The sequence below is a fragment of the Chrysemys picta genome, chromosome 5 (genome assembly GCF_011386835.1).
Source record: "Chrysemys picta bellii isolate R12L10 chromosome 5, ASM1138683v2, whole genome shotgun sequence".
NCBI lineage: Eukaryota > Metazoa > Chordata > Testudines > Emydidae > Chrysemys > Chrysemys picta.
In genome coordinates, this window is record NC_088795.1 from 42,314,529 (window position 1) to 42,341,482 (window position 26,954).

The 26,954-nt window shown below is 45.9% G+C and overlaps 1 protein-coding gene across 25 annotated transcripts in view; it reads left to right on the forward strand.

Annotated features, from left to right (window-relative positions):
* The window catches only part of BLTP1 (bridge-like lipid transfer protein family member 1), a 241,267-nt gene that overhangs the window by 48,839 nt on the left and 165,474 nt on the right, over positions 1 to 26,954 (forward strand). For all 25 annotated transcript variants that reach the window (XM_042860071.2, XM_065596329.1, XM_065596316.1 and 22 more), the window contains 3 exons: positions 13,784 to 13,863; positions 19,365 to 19,515; positions 25,894 to 26,050. In XM_042860071.2, the coding sequence (XP_042716005.2) occupies positions 13,784 to 13,863; positions 19,365 to 19,515; positions 25,894 to 26,050 (388 nt within the window). The remainder of the gene's footprint in view (positions 1 to 13,783; positions 13,864 to 19,364; positions 19,516 to 25,893; positions 26,051 to 26,954) is intronic.

The following is a 26,954-nucleotide window of genomic DNA, read 5'->3' on the forward strand; positions in this document are numbered from 1 at the left end:
TGTGCACTTTTTGCTGTGATTGATTAGTATCTCACATTAAATAAACCCATGTTATTTCAATTAAGTTCTGCTACAAGCTGCTTGCTGCTAAAGCCTATGTCTGCAGCTGTAAGTTTTAGGACAAATACAGGCTGAGATGTTGACTTGCATATAGTCACTTTATATACAGTTGTAGTTATTGAAAATAGTGAAAAATGTGAAATTATATGAAAAGCTGCACCGTGTTAGTTATAGTAGGAAGTCAAAAAGTTTTGAGGAACATGATCTTAAGGAATCCTCAAGATTGTCAAACACCAAGCTAACCTACCTTTTAAATTTTTATTGCGATTCTATTTATTATCAGGGGCTATTACTGAACTTCCTTAAATTTAAAACGAGGGTGGTTATCTGACTGATTTAAGATGAGAAAAATGGTTACCTGATTTATGATACAATGGTAAATCCAAGTAAAATGTGGATCATATATGTAATGCAAGTTGTTCATTCTTACACTTCTGCATGTCCTGCTCCTTGACTAGAACACAGTTCTGAAAAAATTCTGAGCAGAGATGACAGGCGAAGGAAGGAAATTGCAAGCTGTGTATGGTGGCTGGATACCATAGCAACGCGCATAGTATGTGTGCCTAGATGGATACAGTGTAATGTGCGTACATTTTCGCAGTGAAACAGTATGAACATGTAGACAGGCACAAAATTCTGTCTACCGTGACAGGGTTCTTTAAGTAGATTTTCTCCAGCAATATTTTATGTGCAAACAGACCCTTTAGGGCAAAGCTGTTTCATTTTCAGGTCTTAAAAATGTTGTTTGCTCAACAGAAGGTAAATTCTGTGTAATATCTCTGGAAAAGAGTGTGTTTGTCTGGTCTTATTCTATATATGATTAGTCATAAATATATACACTAACCAGCATTTTCTGGAGGATGCCTCATTGAATTGAGGAGTAAATTTTGAACTTCAACAGACTGTTCTTAGTTGAGATAAGGGTTAAGTTAAGAGTTTACTATCATACATAAGTCAGGAATAAATTTGTCTTTGTAACTTTTGAAGATGTAATATAAGAGATCCTTTTAATTTAAAAAAAAAAAAAGCGTTCGGCAGTTTTATTCCTTTCCCCCACTCTGGAACTAGAACTACCAACAGTCCAGATTAAGGTGTTGAGCTATCAAAAGCTAGAGAGAGTTGGCAGGAACTCCTTCCTGAGTTTTGCACTGCTTAGCTTCACACCGTCACTTACAGCATTGCCATTCTGTTTTCTTTTTATTGTTTTCTTTTTGTATCTCATGTTTGATTCCTGAAAAGAAAAATGGCCAGACGGGGACTCTCATTGTGGAGAGAGATGGAAATATGCCTTTTTGTATAGCTAACTGTATCCTAAATGTTCAGTTAATCCAATCCTAATTCTTGTCATGGGAACATTGTTTGAAAGCAATGTTTTTCTCCAAAAAACCTTTAAAAGGATGGAGTCCTTTAGACATTCCTTTAGTATCCTTGTAGATCACTACTGCAGCCTATGTAGCTAGGGATCGATACTCTGGTCTGGTTAGATACTCTCACTGAAGATGAAAGCCTAATAGTTAAGTTTAAAAGTATTAAAAATCCTTACACTAGTGCCTGATAGCCTTATTGGACTGATGCTCAACTGTGATTCTTTTAGTGATTGCTCATTGCTACACTGTGAATATAATTATCAGGAAAGAATTTTATATCTCAGTTTATGGCTTGTTCTTTATAGATCCCAGCGTGATTGGAGAGGATTTTATTTATTTTTTAAAACTGAAAATTTTCGACTTCACTTTAGCCTGGACTCATGGAAAAAAATGTCACAACCTACAGAGGTTCTGTCTTAATTAAGAGTTTCTTGAAATACTAATTGTATGAAAGATGTTTTGTTTTGAGGATGGTTTATGTTGTGGTGGGACACTGGAGTAGAGTTAAGATAACTGTAATTCAGCATTTCTGTACTTTCAGATGTTCAGGAGTTTAAGTGTAGCTTTAACTTTGAAATATTTGGCTTTCTGTCCTTGTATGTATTTACAACCCTGACTCCAAGAATGAATTATCTGTCTGCATTATGCGTGTATAATATATCTTTTGGTTTATAAAGTATTCCCGAGTGTCTGTGTGTATGAAACACACACGTTCAGCCTTGCTGTTTCTAAAGATAGGAGAAGGCTGAGAAATTTCTCTGTGAGGGAGAATAAATAGAGAGTAGCTAACTACAAATTCTCTGGGAAAATAACAAAGGAATTTTCTTCAGCTGGTACTGAAAATAAACTAACAAGATTAATGCAAAATAGGATTAACATATTCAAGTTATTAGTTTGTTCCCCTGCCTCCACTAAGGATCTTCCTTTGTTCTCTTTGCTTCCTTTGCAACTCCTGGTCCTGGATTGGGAGAGTGTATGCAGAGAACATATGGACATGTTTAGTGTAAGACTCACCTAGATTGACCATGTATCCTTGAAAAGTGAGAATGGTCTTATCTTTAGGGCCTGTCCCAATGCCCTTTTTGGTTTTATAACATCGAGTACTTTGTTCCAGCTTTCATAAACCCGCTGCAGCCTGGGACATGAGACAGGTTAGTTAGCCAGATCAGCTGGTGAAATAGGTGACAAGCTGGTTAAGCCTATATGCCCTTCAGGGACCAACCATCCTACACGCCAAAGTTAATGCAGGCTGTCATCCTAAACTGCCTCCTCCCTGCAAAACTAATGGATACCTAGCAGTGGCTTGATATGGAAAAATAGACTGTTTCTGACTTAAGAAGCACTGCGAGTAGTGATCCTACAGGAAACTCAGCCACATCATTTCTATATGCAGGTGGCTACATATCGGGCCTGAGTCAGCTGCTGTGTTTCTCAATTCTCCTGCAACAGAACACCAGACTCTGGCAGGGCACGGGTGCAAAAGAGATCCTGTTTCATAGGGTATGTAAGCAGTGAGAGGAGAAAAAACATATTGAAAAGAAAAAAGAGAGGCATAGAAAATGAGAGAAAATCCAGGTGGATTCAGGAAGAACAAGTAAAAACACAAATGGAGAAGAGCAAGAAACAAAAAGGGAGGACTTTAACTTGCAGATGCAGGGAAGAAAATACAGGAAAGGGAAAGGACAGAGAGAACAGTAAAAGGAAACGTAGATGCATAAATACGGTCTTCTCCTGTGCTGCCGTTTATTGTAAGTTATTCTGTTTTTTCTCCTGAAAATGGAACAGTGTAGAGGTGAAGGAGCTGGGGGTGGTGGTATCTGGCTTAAGGTGGGAGACAGGAGGAGTTGGCCCCTTCTCTTATTTATTCCTTCTCTCGGCTGGTATAGCTTTCCTATGTGCATCTCTTTGTGTCTCTCTCTTCCCCCCCCCCCCCCCCAACCCACCTCAAATGGCTTTTATGGATTTGTCAAACATGAAGTTACTGGAATATAAGTGTCATTTTCTGGTACACTCTTTTCTCAAGTGGGCACTTCTCAAAATTCTTAAAGTTTAATTATTTTGTTTAAGCTCAAACTTAAAAGCTAAAACACTAAGGTTGCAAAGTTAAATGCTCATTCAGGATATGCAAAAGTTTGTTTCACATGCCCCTTTATGTGAATATGCATTACAGTAGTTCTGATTATACGAACATAATTTTCTCAAGCACAATTTTTTATAGCCTTAGATACATGTGTGTACTAGTATGTGTTAGGGTTGTCAGCTTTCTAATTGCACAAAACCGAATGCCCTTGCCTTGTTTTCTTCCCCTCCCCTTCCTGAGGTCCTACCCCTTCTCTGAGGCTCCACCTCCCGCTCACTCTATCCCTCCTCCCTGTGTTGCTCGCTTTCCCTCACCCTCACTCACTTGCTCATTTCCACCAGACTGGGGCAGGGGGTTGGGGTATGGGAGGAGGTGAGGGCATCGGCTGGGGGGGCTGGGGATGAGGGAGGGGGAGGGGGCTCCGGGCTGAGGCAGGGGGTTGGGATGTGGCAGGGGGTGTGGGCTCTGGGGTGGGGTGGAGATGAGGGGTTTGGGGTGCAGGAGGGGGATCCAGGCTGGGGCTGAGGGGTTTGGAGTGTGGGAGGGGTTCCAAGCTGGGTCAGGGGGTTGGGGTGCAGGAGGGGATTCGGGGTGTGGGCTCTGGGAGGGAATTTGGGTGTGGGAGGGGGCTCAGGGCTGGGGCAGAGGGTTGGGGAGTGGGAGGGGTTTCGGAGTACAGGCTCTGGGCAACGCTCACCTCAGCTGGCTCCCCGCGAGTGGCAACATGTTTCTTGGCTCCTAGGCGGCTCTGCCCGCTGCCTCTGCAACTCCCATTGGCGTTGATTCCTGGCCAATGGGCATTGTGGAGCCGGCAGTGCAGGGTGGGGGCAGTGCACGGAGCCCCCCTAGGAGCCGAGGGACATGTTGCTGCTTCCAGGGAGCTGTGCGGAGCCAAGTAGGGAGCCTGCCAGTCCCATGCCAACCGGACTTCTAACAACCCAGTCAGTGGTGCTGACTGGAGCCACCAGGGTTCTTTTTTTTTGACCAGGTATTCCAGTCAAAAACCGGACACCTGGCAACCCTACTATGTGTGCCAGATACAAATCTAGGAATGCCATATGTGAAAAAGACAGGGTAAACTATAGTTATACAACATACTTCAGTTTAAATAAACACAGAGAAATAATGAAAAATTGCTGGCATATACTGGCCACATATGTCTGCAGCTAAATGACCTTTACAGTTAACTTCATTCCTTGCATTTAGTCTAATGCATGTATGCATACATCTAAGTTCACTTTTTTGATCTTAAGTGGTGTGTTTGCAGAGCTTCTTTCCTGCAGATCTGGCAAAGAGGAGCTCTTATCTGTGCACTTTGGAAAATTCACTGTAGCAGATCTCCTTTAAAAGCCACCTTAATGGGAGTGAACCGATCTGGTCTCAAGTCTGTGTGCACTTGAAACAGGAGGCCGTACCTACTACATTCGTCAGTGTGCGGCAAAATGAGCCCATGCATACATGCACATTATTGTCGTCTTAGCTGCTTGCAAAAACTTCATCTGCGAAGTGTGTGCATGTGTGTGACGTGCCATTTTCAAAGCGTCATAATTCAGTGAAAACCAAACTAATTTTAATGAGAATGTTCAAAGGTGCTTTCTTCCATTAAGGCTATTTTTATACCATACTCAGTCTTTCTATCCCAGACCACCACATTTGTGGGCTGCTGAAGGAAAGATCACAGTAGTATTTTGATTAAAAAAGGTAGTTTCCTTCTCCCCCTTTCCTCTCACTTATGAACAAAATTAGATTTTTTAAAAAAGTCATCTGGAGGCAGAGCCCAATTCAGGAAAATTTTAGCCTGAAAAGTGAAAGCTCTGGAAAATTATAAATGAATAGAAACTGTAATGCATCTTTAACTCGGGTTGTTTCTGTTTATGATGATGTAATATTGTTATACTGTAAGTAAAATTATTCATATTTCCTCCTGTTGGGTGTAAATGGCCAGGGTACCCTGCATCTGAAATGGCTTGTTCTAAATAGAGCTATGTATTCCTAACAAAAGAGACCTAGTATAAGGTTGTAATTAACCATAGGAATTCTAATGTTCTAAAGATGCATGGGATTAAGAAAACTAGGAATATATTTATTCTTGTCACCATTTTTTTAATGAAAGTATTCATTTTCCTATGTTTCATTTATGTCCTTTTAGAAGGGTATATAGTATAGTACAGCCATGTCAAGGTAACATTGTTTTATCAGATAATCTTACTTCATGACTCCTCCTATACAGTTACAGGAAGAATACCAGATTTGGACATACAGTATTATACTAATGGTCTAATTACTGAAGATGATCTGTCCCTGTGGCCCTGAATGCTATTTTTGTAGGAAAACAATTAACAAATAAAAGAATTGAATGTAGGACAAGGAGAAAGCAACTCTTTAACAAAGTAAATGAAAATTAAAAGTAGGGCTTCAGTAGTTGATTATGGAATAAGGTAACGTACACGTCTCTCTTTGTGTGAGAATAAGTATCTCAAACTGAATCTGATATTTCAATATGTTGAGTTAAATCCTCCTTCAGGTTGTTTTAATTTAAAATATTTTAACTGACCTACTGCATTTTGAAAACCGATTTAAAAGACAGTGAAAAAAAGAATATAGGATGGTTTCTTATTAACGTTTTAACTTTTAAAATGGTGTAGGTTATTTAAACAGTTATATTCTTCTTCGAGTGCTTGCTCATATCGATTCCAATTCGGTGCGTGCGCGCCATGTGCATGATCGTCGGAAGATTTTTACCCTAGCAACACTCGGTGGGTCGGCTGAAGCGCCCCCTAGAGTGGCGCCCTTACGACTGGGTCCCGACCCAGTGCCCCCTCAGTTCCTTCTTACCGCTCGTGACGGTCGTTGGAACTGTGGAGCGCGGCATAGCTGATCTCCACTTCCCTAGCTCTTTACTCGTCTTTTTGTTCTCTAGTTAGTTGTATTATAGTTCTTAGTAGTTTCTAGTTGTAGTTAAAAGTTTATAGTTAGTATATATAGTAGTATAGTGTATATAGTAGTTTGAGGAAAGGGGGGGTTTCTCCCCTCCCTCCTTCCCGGTACCCGGGCTCATGCCTAGGTCTCCGGGTTTCAAGGCCTGCCCGGCCTGCCTTAAGCCGATGCCTACGGGAGACCCCCACGACTCCTGTCTGAAGTGCCTTGGGGAATCCCATCAACCAGATAAGTGCCACATCTGTAAGGCATTCAAGCTGCAGACAAAAAAGGAGCGGGTCTTTCGTTTAAAACAGCTCACTTAGCCCAGTGCCCTTGGCACCGTGTGCAGACCAGGCGCTGTCGGTCCAAAGCGCACCTCCGGCACCAGAACAACCTGGCACCAGCAAAGACTCTCTGCACCGGACGTCTCCGGCACCGGTACAGACGTGACACCGCTCACTGTCTCTGGGGCCCAAGAAGCAGCACAAACCACCTGCTGCTCCTGCACAGTTGCAGGCACCGCCTATGCCCTCATTGGAGGAACGCCCCGTGCCGGACCGCCCCACGAAGGCTCCAACGCCGGCACCGTCGATTCCGGTGCCGCAAGCGCCATTGAGTCCAGTGCACACAAGCTCCCCGGTGCACACAGTGGTCAAGCTCGGTCTGCCGTCCACTCCGGAGACCTTCTCTACTGCTCGCAACCTGATTGCGCTGACTGAGCCGAGATCGTCTCACCCTCCGGCACCGCCGGTGCAAACTGTCCCATCGATAGGGGAAGCCCGCCTTCATGCGCCCTCCATCGCAGAGCGAGACAAGTCGGCACCGATCTCAGTCCCACTCCAGGTCATGGTCCCGATCTCGTCGATGGTCTCGGACTCAGCACCGCTTGCAGTCTCAGCACTGATACCCATCTCGGCGCCGGTTGTACTCGCAGCACCGCTGCGCCTCACGAAGGTCTCCCTCATGGTATGATCGGTACCAGTCCAGCTCCCAGCACCGATCGTCTCGCAGCTGATCCCGGCCCCGCCCGGCCCCTAGGTCTTCGTCGAGATCTAGATCGGCCTCCCGGCACCGATATGACAGTCGGTCCCGATCCCGATGGCGGTACCACTCGAGACCTTTGCACCAGTCTCCATCTCCCAGGGATGGAGCAACAGCGCGGGACGGTGCGACACTGCATGTGCGTTCGGCACCGCCTTGGCCTTCACGACCAAATTCAACGTCATCCTAAGCGGGGAGCGGCTACCACATCCAAGGCCAAGACGCAGATGGTGCTAGCCAGGGGCAAGACGAAGGACAGGATCCTGACCATGGACCCCAGCAATGGTCCTTTTGGACTCCTTGGGCATGCCACCAGACCCAAGGTGTCCCTTCAGGGGCTTCTCGCTCTGCCCATTCGGAGCCCCGAGTCCCAGAGGCCACTGTGAGCCACTCTCCTCCGGTGGCCTTGGAGGCGACAGCCCTGCCCTCAGATCAGGCCCATGCCCCTCGTGTTGTGGACCTAGGGCAACCAGACCCTCCCCAAATAGACCTTCCCCAGGATCCATTAGTCCTGGGGGTGTCCTCCTCATCCTCGCCTGACGAGGCGGTGGCAGGCACATCCTCCTCTGGCCCACCACCTATAGATCTTTGTGCACACCAAGAATTGCTACGTAGGGTGGCACAGAACATGAACCTCCAGGTGGATGAGGTGGTGGAAGTCGAGGATCCAGTGGTGGACATTTTATCGGCTAATGCCCCCACACGTGTAGCCTTGCCGTTTATTCGGACCATCCAGGCTAATGCCAATACGATCTGGCAGTCCCCAGCGTCTATTCCTCCCACTGCCAGAGGGGTGGAGAGGAAGTACTTGGTTCCCTCCAAGGACTATGAATACTTGTATATTCACCCCCAACCTTGCCCCTCGTTGTACAGTCTGAATGAGAGGGAGAGACACGGCCAGCAAGCGCCCGCCCCTAAGTCTAAGGGCGTGAGACGCCTGGATTTATTCGGGCGCAAGATATATTCAACTGGCGGCCTACAGCTCAGGGTAGCTAACCAGCAGGCCCTCTTGAGCTGTTATAATTAGAACAGCACCTGGAACTCGATAGGGAAGTTCAAGGAGTTGGTTCCTCAGGAGTCCAGGGAGGAGCTTGGGGCCTTGCTAGAGGAGGGCAAGACAGTAGTGAGGACATCCCTGCAGGCATCGATAGATGCAGTGGACTCGGTGGCTAGGACCCTAGCCTCTGGCGTGGCTATGCGCCCCATCTCATGGCTGCAGGTGTCCGGTCTTCCACCGGAGCTGCAGCAGACAATTCAAGACCTGCCTTTTGACAGCCAGGGGTTATTCTCAGACAAAACTGACCCTAGACTTCAGAGTCTGAAGGATAACCGGGCCATCATGCGCTCATTGGGCATGCATACCCCAGTGATGCAACGCAGACCCTTCCGGCCCCAACCACAGCGCACCTACCCTAACCCTCGACCGCGACAGGAGTTCGCCAGGAGGCGTGATCACGGTGGTAGGAGGAGACAATCTGGTCCTCAATCAGGCCAGAATCAGGGCCCCCCAAAACCATCGGCAGGCCCCAAGCAAAACTTATGAAGGTGCGCCCGAGGGCAGAGCACCAGTGTCCTTGCAGGATCCTTTCCCGCCTTTCTTCAGTCACCTCTCCTATTTCCTCACTGCGTGGTCCCGCATAACGTCAGACTGCTGGGTCCTACGCATGGTGGAAACTGGATACCATCTTCAGTTTGTTTCGCCCCCCCTCCCACCCTGTCCCTCTCAGGGACCCCTCTCACGAGCAATTCCTCTTACAGGAGGTACATGCGCTCCTGTCTATCGGAGCGGTGGAAGAGGTCCCAAGGGATTTGAGGGGCAGGGGATTTTACTCCCGTTACTTCCTAATCTCAAAGGCAAAGGGGGGACTACGACCCATCCTGGACCTGCGCGGACTCAACAAATTCATGGTAAAGTTGAAGTTCCACATGGTTTCTCTGGGGACCATTATCCCTTCCCTGGATCCTGGAGACTGGTACGCCGCCCTCGACATGAAGGACGCATACTTCCACATAGCGATTTACCAGCCGCACAGGCGCTTCCTCCGCTTTGTGGTCAACCAACAGTATTTCCAATTTACCGTCCACCCCTTCAGCCTGTCCACAGTGCCAAGGGTCTTTACAAAGCGCATGGCCGTCGTAGCAGCCTCGCTCCATCGGCATCGGATCCAAGTGTTTCCATACCTCGACGACTGGCTCATTCGGGGTCGTTCCGAGCTCCAGGTGCGGTCTCCTGTTCGGTTCGTCATGAGCTTGTTCAGACAGTTGGGTCTACTGCTCAACGCCGAAAAGTCCACTTTGCAGCCAACCCAAAGAATAGACTTCATTGGAGCAATCTTGGACTCTAATCTCGCCAGGGCGTGCCTACCGCAGGCCCGCTTCCAGTCCATGGTGACTATTATTCATGGCCTCCAAAGCTTCCCGACCTCAACAGCACTAATGTGACTTGGTCTACTAGGCCACATGGTATTGTGTATCTTCGTGACCAGACATGCCAGATTACGCCTCAGTCTGCTTCAGGCCTGGCTCTCGTCAGTGTACCGTCCAGGCCGAGACAAGTTGGACAAGGTACTCACAGTGCTGGAGGTCTTATCCTCTCTGGGTTGGTGGCTAAACCCCAGCTTTGTGTGTGGGGGGGATGCCATTCCATGCCCCCCAGCCCTCTCTAGTCCTGACCGTGGACACATCATCTCTGGGCTGGGGCGCTCACTTCACAGACCTTCGCACGCAGGGCATTTGGTCTGCACAGGAGATAACCCTGCATATCAACGTACAGGAACTGAGAGCGGTACGCCTGGCGTGTCGGGTATTCCGGAAACACCTTCGGGGCCATTGTGTCACAATTTTCACAGACACAGTTTTACATCAACAAGCAAGGGGGAGCACGGTCGTGCCCCCCGTCAGGAAGCCATTCACCTGTGGGAATTCTGCATAGCCCACTCGATCGACCTGGTGGCGTTGTTTCTCCCAGGAGCCCAGAACGCCTTGGCAGATTGCCTCAGCAGGTCCTCCCTGGCTCACGAGTGGTCGATTTGTCTGGACGTGATCCATTCTGTTTTCCGGAAGTGGGGGTTTCCCCATGTAGATCTTTTCGCCTCTCATGAGAACCGGATGTGCCAGGTGTTCTGTTCTCTCCAGGGACGCTCCCCGGGCTCCCTATTGGATGCCTTCCTGATGCAGTGGAAAGACCATCTGTTCTACGCCTTTCCTCCATTCCCATTAGTTCACAAGGTCCTTCTCAAATTGCGACGAGACAAGGCCTGCTTAATCTTGATTGCCCCGGCGTGGCCCAGGCAACATTGGTACACCACACTCCTCGATCTGTCGGTGACCAAACCAATTCCTCTACCATTGTGGCCCGACCTGATCACTCAGGAGCACAGCAGACTATGTCATCCGGACCTGCAGTCCCTCCATCTCACAGCATGGATGCTGCATGGCTAAATCAATGTGAGCTGCGTTGCTCCCGTTCAGTGCAGCAAGTATTCTTGGGTAGCAGAAAGCCCTCTACTAGGTCCATATACCTGGCCAAATGGAAGCGCTTCTCCTGCTGGTGTGCCCTGAGCAATACTGTCCCTCTGGAGGCGCCAATACCTACCATCCTAGATTATCTCTGGTCCCTGAAACAGCAAGGCCTGGCTGTCTCATCCATCAGAGTATACCTAGCAGCGATTTCAGCCTTCCTCCCGGCGAAAATGGGTGCTCGGTTTTCTCCAATTCCATGGTCAGCAGGTTCCTCAAGGTCTGGAACGTCTGTACCCACAAATTCGACATCCAGCCCCTCCGTGGGATCTCAGTCTGGTCCTATCTAGACTCCCTTCTAGCTGATGGCCACCTGCTCGCTTCTGTACCTTTCCTGGAAGACAGCCTTCCTTGTCGCTATCACCTCGGTGAGACGTGTGTCGGCGCTTCGAGCCCTCACTTCAGACCCACCGTATACGGTGTTCCATAAGGACAAGGTACAGCTGCGACCACACCCCACCTTCCTCCCTAAGGTGGTGTCTGCCTTCCATGTCAATCAAGACATTTTATTTCCGGTCTTCTTTCTGAAGCCACACACTACACGACGAGAGCAATAGCTGCATTCCCTAGATGTTCGTAGGGCTCTCGCCTTTTACATCGAACGAACAAAACCTTTTAGGAGGACGTCCCAGCTGTTCCTAGCGGTGGCAGACCGGATGAAGGGCTTCCTGGTCTCCACACAGCGAATCTCATCTTGGATTATATCATGCATCCGCGCATGCTATCACTTGGCTGGTATCCCAACTACACGACTCACTGCCCACTCTATTCGGGCTCAAGCTTCGTCCTCCACCTTTCTGGCTCATGTACCCATACAGGAGATATGTAGGGCAGCAACTTGGTCATCAGTACATACCTTCGCTTCCCACTATGCGATAGTGCAGCAGTCTGGGGTGATGCTGCATTCGGTTCAGCGGTCCTCCATTCTGCGACTTCTAACTCCAACCCCACCACCTAGGTAAGGCTTGGGAGTCACCTAATTGGAATTGATATGAGCAAGCTCTCGAAGAAGAAAAGATGGTTACTCACCTTTGTAACTGTTATTCTTCGAGATGTTGCTCATATCCATTCCAAACCTGCCCTCCTTCCCCTCTGACGGAGTAGCCGGCAAGAAGGAACTGAGGGGGCGCTGGGTTGGCAGGGGCATATATCCAGTGCCGTAAGGGCGCCACTCCAGGGGGTGTCTCAGCCAACCCACCGAGTGTTGCTAGGGTAAAAATCTTCTGACGATCGTGCATGCGGCGCGCGCACACCTAATTGGAATGGATATGAGCAACACATCTTGAAGAACAACAGTTACAAAAGTGAGTAACTGTCTTTTTTGTATTTAACAAAGCACATAACTATTTTTCTGTTACAGTTTTATTACTGTGCTAGTTTACAATCAGATATTATGTTGCCATACTACTAGTGACACCAATGATGTCCTTATTCAGAAAAAACAGTAATGACCAATGAAAAGAGACTTAAATACCAAAAAATAGGTTTATTTTCAGAAATCGCTTATGCTTTGCGTGGTATGTGAACTTTCTGAATACTGCAGTAAGTGTGAGATCTCACTGCACTACTCATTGCACTGGTGTGTTAACTATTTCCCTTCTCCTAAGGTCTCTATTGTCCCTCATTCTGAAACTTTAAATAATTAAAAAAGCTATATACTATATTTTCTTCTTTTCTCCTCCCCTACTCCCCAAATACATCTGTTGTGGTGATCTCATGGTTAAAACCCTAGACTGGAAATCAAAGTCTAGGGTGAAATCCTTTGTCCTGGGCCAGCCCCTTGAGGCTGGGTAAAAAGGGCCAGAGCAACATAAAGGGGGTCCTAAAAGACCCATATTCAGTCAGGGAAGGGATTTCCTTGGGGCGGATGCTGCAGAAGACAGTCATGAGTCTGCTTCCTGATGACCTCCTTGCAAGACCTGGTGAAGAGGGGGTGATGAGTAGGAGGAGGCTATGTTGGGGGTGCACATGCAGTGATTCCAGGCAATACTGCAGCCCATAGGGCTGCATAGGGAGACTTCTGTTATTTAGACAGTCCTGAGGGCCAGACTAAGTTACAGTAGGGGCCTATGCAGCCTATGGAGCAGCCCAGAATTGGGAGATTGCATAGATAACTTTAAAACCACCATAGCCCTCACTTGTTAGGGATTGAGATTTCTGTGCTGCGTCTCTTAGAGGCACAGCACAAAATCTGACCCCTACGCTCTTCATTTCTGCTATAGACTATGACTTTGAACAACTTCTCTGTTTTCTGAGTTTCCCCACCTATATAACGGGATAGTTACCTGCTTTATAGAAAGTTTTTGAGGTTTAATTCATTAATGTCTGTAAAACGCTTTGAGATCATGAGATGGAAGTTACTATGGAACCACAAAATACTTACTAGAATTACTCTGCACTAGCAGGAAGGTCAGCCACTGAACCTGCAGTACCATTCCTACAATATTGGAGACTCTGAGAGGAACTGATTAGTAAGAGACCTGAGGCTTTCCTCAGATCTGGGTAACCTGCAGGATATTTTATAGTACTATCATTAGGACACTGACAGCCTAAAAAATATTTTCTGTACAAATGCCTTTCTAAAAGTGGATTAGTTACTACTTATGGCAAGTTTATCAATTGATTCTAAGATTGTCTATGTACTTACATTACTTCTGAGCTTACAGCTGAGCATGACCTGCACTCTCTTTTTCAGGGTACCCAAAAATTCAAATTTAGCTTTATTTAAATTCATAATAGTTAATTTCTTCTAGGATACATTTCATTATTGACCTAACGCTTTTTTCCCTCACAACAGGCCACCAAGGTTAATGGGAGAAGGCTTTGTTGTAATGCAGTCCAATGATGTTGACATCTACTATTACATGGATGAACCAGGTATCTTCTGTTAAATAATAGTGTTATTTACATAATTTGTGCACTGTTTATTTATCAGGACTTCCTGTACCATTAGTTTTAATGTCTTACTATTGTCTTTCTGGAATGCTGAAAGACTTTTTTTGATCTCCAGCTTAGATGAGTCAGCACAAGATGTGAGACAATAAGAATGTTGCAAGCAAGTGTGTGGACTGTCCCTGCCCCTCTTTAGTATTATCTACTAAATTTTCACATTGTTGTCATTGACAGGAACAGGTGGGCAAGTTCCACTGACATAAATGGAAAAGAATACTAATTTATATTTTGAGTCAAAACACTGTTTTTAACAGTATATTTCAGCTGTCGTGCTTCATAATGAATATTGTCAACATTTAGATAAACCCAACATCCAGGCTTCTCTCTGCAGGTCTGGAAAAGGTCAGACCTGGAGGTGGGATTTTCAGAATGGTATCAATGGGAGTTTGGTGCCTAATTCTCCTCAGACACTTCTGAAAATGTCAAGTTTTCAGTGCCTAATATTAAACTTCTTAAAACTATATTTAAGCATCCACATAGAAATCATCTGATTTGTAAAACCATGCTAAGCAAACCTAACTCCAGGTGAAATCAGTGGGAACTGCAGATGTTTTTGAAAATCAGTCCACTCCTGCGTTGATGTATAAGGTCTTGTGTACACAGGGAAGTTTTCTCAGTATAACCTAAGGTGTGAATTTAATCTAGTGTAGTACCACTATAGCCTCCTGTGTAGATGCTCTTATTCTGGGATAGTGGGTCATTTTTGGCATAGTGTTTGTCACTTCGGAAGGGGTTTATAACTAGACCGGTATAACTGATCATTTTTTCCCCATGTAGACAAGTCTTTAATATACCTTTATGAGCTTAACTTTAGGCACGCAGATTAGAGAACTTTGGCCTAAGTTCTTGAACACATGGGGTAGGATTTTCAGAATTGCTCATTGTTGGCCTATCTCTCTACCCACATTGAAGTAAATGGCAAAAATTCAACCATATTTACATTAGAAGGTTTTACCAGTAAAATTTCTACCAGTATACAGCTGCTGACATTGCTATCACTAGTTTGTATTCACATTTGACTGTCTTTGCTGGCGCAGCATGCCCTCACACTGACAAGTTGTATTGGCAAAAGGAGGACAGCATGGTGATTACACATCCCAGTGTCCCCAGGGCCATTGTTCAGTGCATTTCCTTCTAAGAAATCTTTTGGCAGTGCATTGTGGGCTGCCAGTGCTCTTCTCAGGCAATTGTGGGATTTGGGGGATCAAATTATCACAGTTTCCTCTGTTCCATCCCATAGTCTTCTCTTCCTCATGCTGGTTTTCCATCTTGTTGTCAGAATCATGGATGTGGAACAGATCAGTAGATCTGGCTTGTCTGTTTTAGAGACAGAGCAGCTGATTGTTCTGTACTTACGGCGCTACAAGTACCATCACAGCTGGGTCTGCAGTAGAGAAAACTGAAGAGGTGTGGGTAATGTGGAAAGTGAATGAAAGTCACCAGATGCTGCAGGCACTCACTGAGCAGCTGCACACTATGGAGCAGCAGTTTCTGAGCCTGTGAAATGAGCACCGAATGGTGGGATTGGCTCATGATGCAAATCTAGTGGCCGTAGAATTTTCATATGTGGAAGGCCACATTCCTGGAGTTGTGTGCCAGGCTCCCTTCAGCACAGAGACCCCAAAATGAGGGCTGCTTTGACAGTAGAGAAATGGGGGGTGATTGCTGCTCCGACAGGTTTACTCTTGAGAGAATTTTGTACCAAAAAGTTACAAATTCTGCATGCAATGTTTTAAAATTCTGCATATTTTATTTGTCAAAATAACACAATATAATCGTACCATTTTCAATTATTTTGGTAATTTAGTTCAAAATACCTGTCAGCAAGTACAGACAACAAAGATGATTCAGGAAATGTTTTTTGACAAATAGATTTCTTACTCCACAGAGCTGATGGAAATACTAATATTACCATGTATGCTAAGCACAGAAGACTTTAAGGGTATGCCTACACAGCAAAGAAAAACCCACGGCTAGCCCGTGCCAGCCAACTCAGGCTTACAGGGCTCAGCCCGTGGGGCTGTCAGTTTCATTGCTGTTCAGACTTCTGGGCTTGGAGCTCAAGGCCTCCCGCCCTCCTCTCCCTCTCCTCCCTCCCCCCCCCCCACGTGCAGAGTCCTATTGCAGATGTGCGCAAACTACGGCCCGCGGGCCACATCCGGCCCGTGGAACCGTCCTGCCTGGCCCCCCGGCCGGGGAGCCTAGTCCCCGGCCCCTCCCCTTCTGTCCCCCTTGCCCCGCATCCACGCCGCTGCGTGGGCCGCACTCTGGCCCGCCGCTCTCGCTGGGCATCGCAGCTGCGAGCTCCTGCTGCTGGTAAGGGGGTGGGAAGTGGGGGGGGAGGGTTGGGTAAGGGAGCAGGGAGTCCTGGGGGGGCAGTCAGGGAGGAGGGGCGGTTGGATGGGGTGGAGGTTCTAGCGGGGCGGTCAGGGGATGGGGAACGGGGGGGTGGGATCTTGGGGGGCAGTTAGGGACGGGGTGTCCCGGGAGGGGATGCTCAGGGGACGAGGAGCAGAGGGCGGTTGGATGGGGATGGGAGTCCCCGGGAGCTGTCAGGGGACAGGCAGCAGGGGGGGTTGGATGGGTTGGGAGTTCTGAGGGAGGCAGTCAGGGGGCGGGAAGTGGGAGGGGTCGGATAGGGGGTGGGGGCCAGGCTGTTTGGGGTGGCACAGCCTTCCCTACCTGGCCCTCCATACAGTTGCGCAACCCTGATGTGGCCCTTGGGCCAAAAAGTTTGCCCACCCCTGTCCTAGAGCTTGGGCTCCAGCCCCAGTTCAGAAGTCTATACAGCAATGAAACAGCCTCGTAGCCTAATCCCCACGAGCCTGAGTTGGCTGGCATAGGCCAGCTGTGGGTTTTTCTTTGCTGTGTAGACATACCCTAAAGAGCAGAACATCTTTAGGAGTGAAGTTAGGGCATGACCTGGTACAGCACTTAAATATGTGCATAAAGTACAGCACCTGAGTATCCCCATTGAAACTAATGCTTTGCCAGCTTGCATCCTTAGTGAATGGCATGGTTAAGTAGTTCTCAGCATGTCACTATAAAGTCACTGGAGTAGAATTGAAATTGTTCTAGACAGTAGATTAGAAAGGAAATGGGAGTGGAGTCTCCAGCATGACAGTGGGAAGTGCAGGCCACTACTGCACCGAGGTAGGGGATCACCCTGCAGACCCTCCATCTTCCTCTGGGACACAGACGTGGCGGTGAGGCTGCACCTCACCCTGACACAGTGCCAGGCCTGAGCTTGCATCAGAAACACATCTGGGCCCTGCCCCTCCATGTCATGGCAGGATCCAAGTGTGGAGGGGCTTAGTGTGGGTGATCCATGTATGGGATAAGAGGGTTCTGTGTGGGGCAATCTAGGTGTGCGTTGCTCAGTGGGGGGTCCAGGTGCAGGGAAATGGGACTCTGCAGGGGGAAGGGTCTAGATCAGGGGTCTTAAAGTCCCAGCCCGCAGGCCATCTGCCACCCGAGAACCTCCCCAGTGTGGCCTGCAGGGCTCCAGCAATTTTGGGGCTGGGTCTCTCCCTTGGCCCCGCTTGCCACCCCCGGGCACTCCCCCCCCCCCCCCACGTGTTTCCTGGACAATTTAAAATGGCTCAGGGCCCCGCCCACCACCAGCAGCACAGCTGATGGCTTCCTGCGCGCTTGCTCCACGTGGCTGCCGGCCCCTCCCTGTAGCCCCGGGGGGTAGTCTTGCATGCACGCCCATTCCTGACCCCCAAGGCGGTGATTTATGTCTCCCCTGGCTGCTCCTGATGCCAAACCAGATGCACCTGCTTGGGACCTCTGTCTGGGAGGGACACATGAATAAATTATTTTGTGGGGAAAGAGTAAAATCTTGCACAATCGCGTAGAATTCATGAAGTCTCAGTGATCAGTTACTGGATTGTTTGCAAGCATTCTTCTGTATTTTTGATGTATTTAATTTGAATGCATTTTGTTTTTGAATGGATCGAATTATATTTGCATTACTGTATTTTTATATTACTGGACATTTTTTTTCTTCCTGCAAAAGTTTCTTTTGAATGTATCAACGTCCTGCTAAATAATCTATTTGGGAATGCTTTTTGGTTGCTTAAAGTATTCTTTGTTGTTTTTGGCCTGTTCATGCTACTGTGTGCTCTTAAAACAAATTGGCTACTTTAAAATCGAATTCCCTTTTTCCCTGCCCACTTGCAGTTGTCTGCCATTTTGAGGGTGTGTGTGAAGGACAGATAGGAGATAGTGAAGCGTTGGGGGCTGTGAAGAAAGTTTTGTTTTAAAAACCATGTGCAGAATGGGGGGTAGTAAATTACACCTTTTTCAGGGGGTTCTCTCTGAGTTTGGCTGGGTCTCAGAGCTTCTTGGGTATATGTGGGCTCATGTCTCACTCCTTAGTGAGCTCTTCATCACTGTGCAGTTCTGGTGTGCCCTCCTCAGGACATTACGGAGCATCCACTGTTAGTCACTAGTTGCTGGGGTCCCCACTTGTTATGGCATCTAGCTCCACATAGAGTGGCAGCTCTGAAGGGCAGCACCAAATTTTTTTGCTTTCCTCCATTGCCTTTTGGTAGGACTGCTGCAGTTCCTTCTCCATTGCCTGGCATTGGAACTCATCCCTGTCATATTTCAGTTTCTGCATCTCCTTTGCAATGTCCAAATAAACATCTGTGTTCCTGTGTGAATTCTGTAGTTACAGTTCCATTGCTCCTCTCCTCACTGGCTGAGGACATCCAAGACTACTTTCCTGTAGTAGGCAGTAGCACTAGGGTTCACTGGCATTTTAGCTGTAGCTTTACATGGAGCCATACCTGTGTGTTTGCAGAAGTGAGCTAGCAAGAACAGAGATATTTCCAAAAACTCTGGACGTTTTAAAGGGGGTCACTGTGACCATTAAGCAGAAGAATTCAAAAATTTGAGCAGAGAGCAGTCACCAGGACTGGGTCATTGTGGCAATATTGCTGGAGGGCTGTTTGTACTGGTGCAGGTAATACAGTGTCCATACAGGCATTGAACCAGTGTAAGTGTGTCAGTAGAGGATTTATGCTGCTCAGGAAGATGATTTAACTTGACCCACAGTAGTTGAGGGTTTTGTCAGCAGGACTGAAAAGGCAGTGCCATGTGCGAAGCTGTGCTGACAGAAGGCAGGTTTTACCGCTAAAATTATGTAGTGTAGGTTCAATGGATTTTATTGACTTCAGTGGAGCAAAATTAGTTGTCATTGAGTGCTTTGGAAAAATTCCTTGGCTGCTTGCTTTCAGTCATATCCTTCTCTTCCTTTCTCTTTAGTCTACATGAAGGATGGGTTGACTCTTTTATATCCTGCAATGTTCTTGAATGAAACTGACAACTGCATACTTTAATTGTGTAGCAGTCTGCAAAAATTTGTCATAATTGGAAACAGCTTCCTGAAGTAATATTTGCTGTATTACACGCTACAGGTCTTGTACCAGAGGAGACAGAGGAAAATAATGATGGAGAAACAAGCGATGAAGACAGTAAACTTCAAGACCTGCCTCCATGTTGGGGATTAGACATTGTATGTGGGAAAGGAACAGATTTCAACTATGGACCGTGGGCTGACAGGCAAAGGTATTAAACTGAATTGCATTTTAAATATTAATTTTGAATATCATTTCCTGTTTGGAAATTGTTATGACGTCTCCATTGATATTGCTGCTCAGGCTGTTAATTGTACATGGTAGACTACGAAGTATAAACAGTCAAAATATGAAATTAAAGGACCTCTGTCCAGTAGTTTAGGCCTAATAGTAGCTCAACGTTAGCTGCTATGCATGTCCTCCAGAATTTAAGGACCATTCTTCACAAAGATAATAAGCAACCAATAAATTGTATTCCTATTTAATGAATGTAGTAGCTCTGATGCTGTCAAATTTCTGTATCTGTAGCAAATTTACACTTAAGTCATTTGAAGAAAAAAAAAAAAACCTCCACAGTTCTGCCATTTTCTGTATGCAATAAAACTGTAATGATTTTTTTATGGAGAATTGGAGCAAAGGGATATTGTAAACTGTAACTCTTCATGAATTTTTCCCTTTAGATTAGGGTAGGGAATTAATAAGGAGGAAAAGATTGTTCTGTAAATTGGAATTATTGGTGGGAACAGGCAAATGCTTGATGGAATCCCAATGAATACTTGCAGGTTTGGCCTTTTGCCTTAAATTACAAGCCTAGATTCTACCACCATTTCTTACCTTGGATAGCACTTTACTCTGAGAGTAATTCCACTGAAGTCAGTGGGACTGTTTACGGGTAAGGTACAAGTTGCATAAAGGTGACAATCTGCCCATTTAAGAAAAAAAATATTGAGAAGAATCACATACTTGTTATCCCTCTTGGATGTATGCCATTTACCCATCTATGAAATTGTTGTGATGGACTACCTTATAGGAGTGTGAGAATGTACAGATCATAAGGAGTATAGATAGTAAACAATATCTTGAAGTACCTAAAGGAAAGAACTTCTGTGTACAGCATAGTGCATTCCTGGGAACATAAAACCTCTGATTTTTAGTATCACCAAGAAAATTTGCTCTCCTTTAGAACACTTCATATTTTAACCTGCTCAGTGATGGTGGCATTGTTGTTGATCAGGTAAAGGATCCAAAGAGGTGGGTCTTTTCAAAGGAAAGGATGGAAGATGATAAAATACAGGTAGGATCTGATGAAAAAAAGTCAAATGAAAAAAAAAGTCTCATTCAATTACATCATGTAATGGGAGACAGCTAAAAAGTGACAAGTTTTTAAACTGCTTATATACCAGGGGTTGGCAACCTATGGCACGTGTGCCAAAGACAGCATGCAAGCTGATTTTTAATGGCATGCTGCGGCAGCCGCTGGCCCCGCTCAGCCTGCTGCCGAACCCCAGCAGCGGGCTGAGCGGGGCCGACGGCCGGGACCCCGGCAGGCAGCAGCATGCCATTAAAAATCCTGCCCGGCCCAGCCCGCTCTTCTCCGCCCCCCGCCTACCGCTCTCTCTGGCGGGGGCAGAAGCAAGCTTGGTCCTGCTGGCTGCTGCTGTAGGGCAGGCTCTGCCAGCAGCCAATCTTCCCCCTCCCCCGCCTCTTCCGCCAGCGTGCTGTGTCGTGCTCTGCCTCCCTGCCTCCGATGGCCTTGTGAGGGAGGGGAGAAGAGGAGCCCCAGCGCCCTCGCTGCTCAGACCGGGAAGGAGGCAGAGAAGAGGCAGGAGCGGGGCCTTGGGGAAGGGGGGGTGGAATCAGGGCGTATCCCTTCAGCCCCCTGCCGTGAGCTGCTCAGGGCAGGGGGCTGGGAGCACCCCCCCGATCCCAGCCCATCCCCCCGGCCGTCTGCCCTGACCCCTGCACTCCCCTCACACCCCAACCCCTTGCACCCCCCATGCCCCATCCCTGACTCTGGCACCCCCACACATGCCCCCAGCCCTCTGCCCTGACTCCTGCACCCTTCACACATACCTGGCCCCCCCACACCCCATGCCCTGACTCCTGCACCCCCTCACATGCCCCCAGCCCTCTGCCCTGACTCCTGCACCCTGCACATGTACCCAGCCCCCCACACCCCATGCCCTGACTCCTGCACCCCCTCACACATACCCAGCCCCCCCCACCCCGAGCACCAAATGGGAGCTCCTTCACCCCCCCACACACACACATTCCCACCTGCACCCCTTGCACCAAATGGGAGCTGCCCAGGTAAGCGCTCCACACCCAAATCTCCTGCCAGAACCCTAAGCCCCCTCCCTCATTCTAGCTCCTGGCCAGACCCTGCACTCCAACCCCCAGCCTGCTCCTTCACCCCCAGCCCTGTGCACCCCCACCCTCAGCTCAGTGCAGAGAGAGAGGAAGAGAATGGGCCAGAACCAGGGAGAAGGTAGGTACCCACTCTATGTGGGCAGGGCCAGGACCCCAGACAGGCAGTGGGCTGAGCGGGGCCGGCAGCTGGGACCCTGGCTGGCAGGAGCCAGCGGACGGAACTCCAGACCGGTCCTGTCCGCAGGCCTCGCTCAGCCCGCTGCCGGCCTAGGTGAACGGAACCCCAGGCCGGCAGTGGGCTGAGCAGGCTGGCGGTGTAAGATCAGCATTTTAATTTAATTTTAAATGAAGCTTCTTAAACATTTTGAAAACCTTGTTTACTTTACATACAACAGTAGTTTAGTTATGTAATATATAGACTTACAGAGAGAAACCTTCTAAAAAACATTAAAATGTATTACCGGCACGCGAAACCTTAAATTAAAGTGAATAAATGAAGACTCGGCACACCACTTCTGAAAGGTTGCCGATCCCATTATATACCAATGCTAGAAGTCTAAATAATAAGATGGGTGAACTAGAGTGCCTTGTATTAAATGAGGATATTGATATAATAGGCATTACAGAAACTTGGTGGAATGAGGATAATCAATGGGACACAGTAATACCAGGGTACAAAATATATCAGAAGGATAGAACAGGTCACGCTGGTGGGGGAGTGGCACTATATGTGAAAGAAAATGTAGAATCAAATGAAGTAAAAATCGTCAATGAACCAAAACGTGCCATAAAATCTCTATGGATAGTAATTCCATGCTCAAATAATAATATAGCAGTAGGGATATATTACTGACCACGTGATCAGGATGGTGACAGTGATTGTGAAATGCTCAGGGAATTAGAGAGGCTATTAAAATAAAACAATAATAATGGGGGATTTCCACTGTCCCCATATTGACTGGGTACATATCACCTCAGGACGTGATACAGAGAGAAAGTTTCTTGACACCTTAAATGACTGCTTCTTGAAGCAGCTAGTCCTTGAACCCACAAGAGGAGAGGCAGTTCTTGATTTAGTCCTAAGTGGAGCACAGGATCAGGTCCAGGAGGTGAATATAGCTGGAGCGCTTGGTAATAGTGACCATAATATAATTAAATTTAAACATCCCTGTGGCGGGGAAAACACCACAGTGGCCCAACACTGTAGCATTTAATTTCAGAAAGGGGAACTACACAAAAATGAGGAGGTTAGTTAAACAGAAAATAAAAGGTACAGCACCAAAAGTAAAATCCCCAAATTAAAATACATGGTAAGAGAACCAAAAAAGAGCCACTGTGGCTAAACAACAAAGTAAAAGAAACCGTGAGAGGCAAAAAGGCATCCTTTAAAATGTGGAAGTTAAATCCTAGTGAGGAAAATAGAAAGGAGCATAAACTCTGCCAAATGAAGTGTAAAAATTATAATTAAGAAGGCCAAAAAAGAATTTGAAGAACAGCTAGCTAAAGACTCAAAAAGTAATAGCAAAATATTTTTTAAGTACATCAGAAGCAGGAAGCCTGCTAAACAACCAATGGAGCCACTGGACAATCGAGATGCTAAAGGAGCACTCAAGGATAAGGCCATTGCGGAGAAACTAAATGAATTATTTGCATCTTCATGGCTGAGGATGTGAGGGGAGATTCCCAAACCTGAGCCATTATTTTTAGGTGACAAATCTGAGGAATTGTCCCAGGTGTCATTAGAGGAGGTTTTGGAATAAACTGATAAACTAAACAGTAATAAATCACCGGGACCAGATGGTCTTCACCCAAGAGTTCTGAAGGAACTCAAATGTGAAATTGTAGGACTACTAACTATAGTCTGTAACCTATCATTTAAATCAACTTCTTTACCAAATGACTGGAGCATAGCTAATGTGACACCAATTTTTAAAAAGGGCTCCAGAGGTGACCCCAGTAATTACAGGCCGGTATGCCTGATAGTAAAGAACAAAATTGTCAGATACGTAGATGAACATAATTTGTTGGGGAATAGTCAACATGTTTTTTGAAAAGGGAAATCATGCCTCACCAATCTACTAGAATTCTTTGAGGGGGTCAACAAGCATATGGACAAGGGGATCCAGTGGATATAGTGTACTTAGTTTTTCAGAAAGTCTTTGACAAGGTCCCTCACCAAAGACTCTTAAGCAAAGTAAGCAGTCATGGGATACGAGGGAAGGTTCTTTCATGGATTGATAACTGATTAAAAGATAGGAAACAAAGGGTAGGAATAAATGGTCAGTTTTCAGAATGAAGAGAAGTAAATAATGGTGTCCCTCAGGGGTCTGTACTGGGACCAGTCCTATTCAACATATTCATAAATAATCTGGAAAAAGGGGTAAACGGTGAGGTGGCAAAAATTGCAGATGATACAGAATTATTCAAGATCCCAGGCAGACTGTGAAGAGCTACAAAAAGGATCTCTCAAAACTCGGTGACTGGGCAACAAAATCGCAGGTGAAATTCAATATTGATAAATCCAAAGTAATGCACATTGGAAAACATAATCCCAACTGTATGTATAAAATGATAGGGTCTAAATTAGCTGTTGCCATTCAAGAAAGAGATCTTAGAGTCATTGTGGATAGTTCTCTGAAAACATTCATTCAATGTGCAGCGGCAGTCAAAAAAATGAACAGAATGTTGGGAATCCTTAAGAAAGGGATAGATAATAAGACAGAAAATGTCATATTGCCTCTATATAAATCCATGGTACACCGACATCTTGAATACTGCGTGCTGATGTGGGCGCACCATCTCAAAAAATATATTTTGGAATTGGAAAAGGTTCAGAAAAAGGCAACAAAAATGATTAGGGGTATGGAGCGTCTGCCATATGAGGAGAGATTAATAAGACTGGGACTTTTCATCTTGGGGGGAAAAAAGACAACTAACAGGGGATATGATAGAGGTCTATAAAATCATTACTGGTATGGAGAAAGTAAATAAGGAAGTGTTATTTATTCCTCCTCATAACAAAAACTAGGGGTCACCAAATGAAATTAATAGGCAACGGATTTAAAACAAACAAAACAAATTATTTTTTCACACAATGCACAGTCAACCTCTGGAACTCCCTGCCAGAGGATGTTGAGGGCCAAGACCATAACAGAGTTCAAAAGAAAACTAGATAAGTTCATGGAGGATAGGTCCATCAATGACTGTTAGCCAGGACGGGCGGGGATGATGTGCCTAGCCTCTGTTTGTCAGAAGCTGGGATTGGGCGACAGGGGATGGTTCACTTGATGATTACCTGTTCTGTTCATTCCCTCGGGGAATTTGCTGCCCTAATTCACTTAAGTGCTTTTAACCTCTGAAGTCCATTTCAAGAACCCTTCACTTTCTTCAGGCGGGCATTAATGAATCTGCATAGGGTAATTCTGAAAAAATAATCATTTCTCAGCTACTACAGCAGTCCGGTCTTGAGTGCACTGAAAAAAAGACCATTCTCATTCAAATACTTTTATTTTTTCCAAGAAAGTATTTCATACGTGGCTACAGTTTTAAAACCGTTCTGTGGAATTTGACCTTAGTTCACCGATGGACTCCTTATTTGAACCACATATATCAGGCTCACCATGCTTTTATCATCCTCTCAGTTTCCTTTCTTATGGCTATATATCTGGTTCAAATTGCAGAAATTCAGACTACGTTCCGATCCACACATTCTAATTTCAAAAACAATTTGTTATTTTTATAGTTTCTGTGCTTCTGCCAATTATACACAATCAAAAAGTGACCTTGTCATCTCTCTTATCCTAATCTCCACAACAAGGTAATTACAGTATATTGTGGTGGGAAGATGAAATGAAAGAAAAAATGTAACTGTTTGTATTTACTTTCTGGGATTGTTATACGTTATTGCTTCCTGTCATCCCCTCATAACATGCCTCTTCACCACAACCATCCCTGCATATATTTTTTTCCTAGCAGTTTGAATATCTAGTTTATTTTGAGTTTGATTTCACTAACGAGGCAGATGTCTTTCCATTGATTAGATTTGAAGATTTCAGTGTCTTGCAGCTTTATGCAAATGTTATTTCTTCCTTCACTTTCCTTACCTGTTGGCTGTCCAAGGACCTAATTCATTTACACAGACTGGTGGCAAAGAAATTTGTAGATGAGCCAAATTGTTTGTTTCCTTAGGAGTAACTATACTTCTCTTCTTGTTTTCTAGGGACTGTTTGTGGAAATTTTTTTTCCCACCAGATTACCAGGTTATGAAAGTCTCAGAAATTGCACAACCTGGCAAGCCAAGACAGATCCTTGCTTTTGAGTTGCGGATGAATATCATTGCAGATGCCACTATTGACTTGCTCTTTACCAAAAACAGGGTAAATAATGGCCAGGTGGTTAGAAAGACATTTTTAAGATAACTCTGAATCTTACAGGCTCTTGTGATTAGGTTGTCTGGCTTTTTGTTCGTGCATATTTTCATTTGTCAGGTGGTATCTAGAGATATTAAAATATGATACTGTGGGGGAGTGGGGAGGATTTTTTTTTTTTTTTTTGCTTGGATCTTCCTGAATTCTGTGTAGAATCATGCGAGCTAGAAGAGAAAGGGAAATATAATCTTCTTTCATCCACACCAGTTCCTCTTTCAGCCAAGGATCTTCTGGTTGTTAATGTTAACTTACTCTCAGTATCATGATTTCTCATATTTTTTTAAACATTAAGGCCATGTCATCATCTACATAGGATGTTCCCAACTAGGTGATAAGTAACTCCATGAAATTTCCCTCATGGAGTTTCCTACATAGTCTGCCATTATAATGACGTTTCCCATGAAGGAGAGCTGGTTTCTAAAGCATTGAGGGGAAAGATGGGTAACTTAATGCTAATTGCTGGGTCTAGTGAGTGGCAGTGTTGCCTCTATGGGCATCACTCGCCCACTCTCTTCCATATGCATATCCTGAACCCTTCACAGGGGCTTTCAGAACTGAGAAGGTGCAGTAATTCCAGGGACACAGCCCACTTTTCTGTTCCATTACTCATCAGGTCAGGTTATTTGATGCCATATTTTCATGGCCCTAAATCAGTACTTGTTATACCTCAGAAATTGTAAATATTTTCCTTTAAAATCATTGCTTGTAGATCCCTCGTTAATATTTAGCATGTTTAGTCCAAGGAAGACTACAGTCAACTAGAGCCTTCTTTTTTAATCCTGACAATGTAACCATGAATAATGATGGCCAGAGGCATGACATACACTGGCTGAAGATAGGGGGAGAAATAATG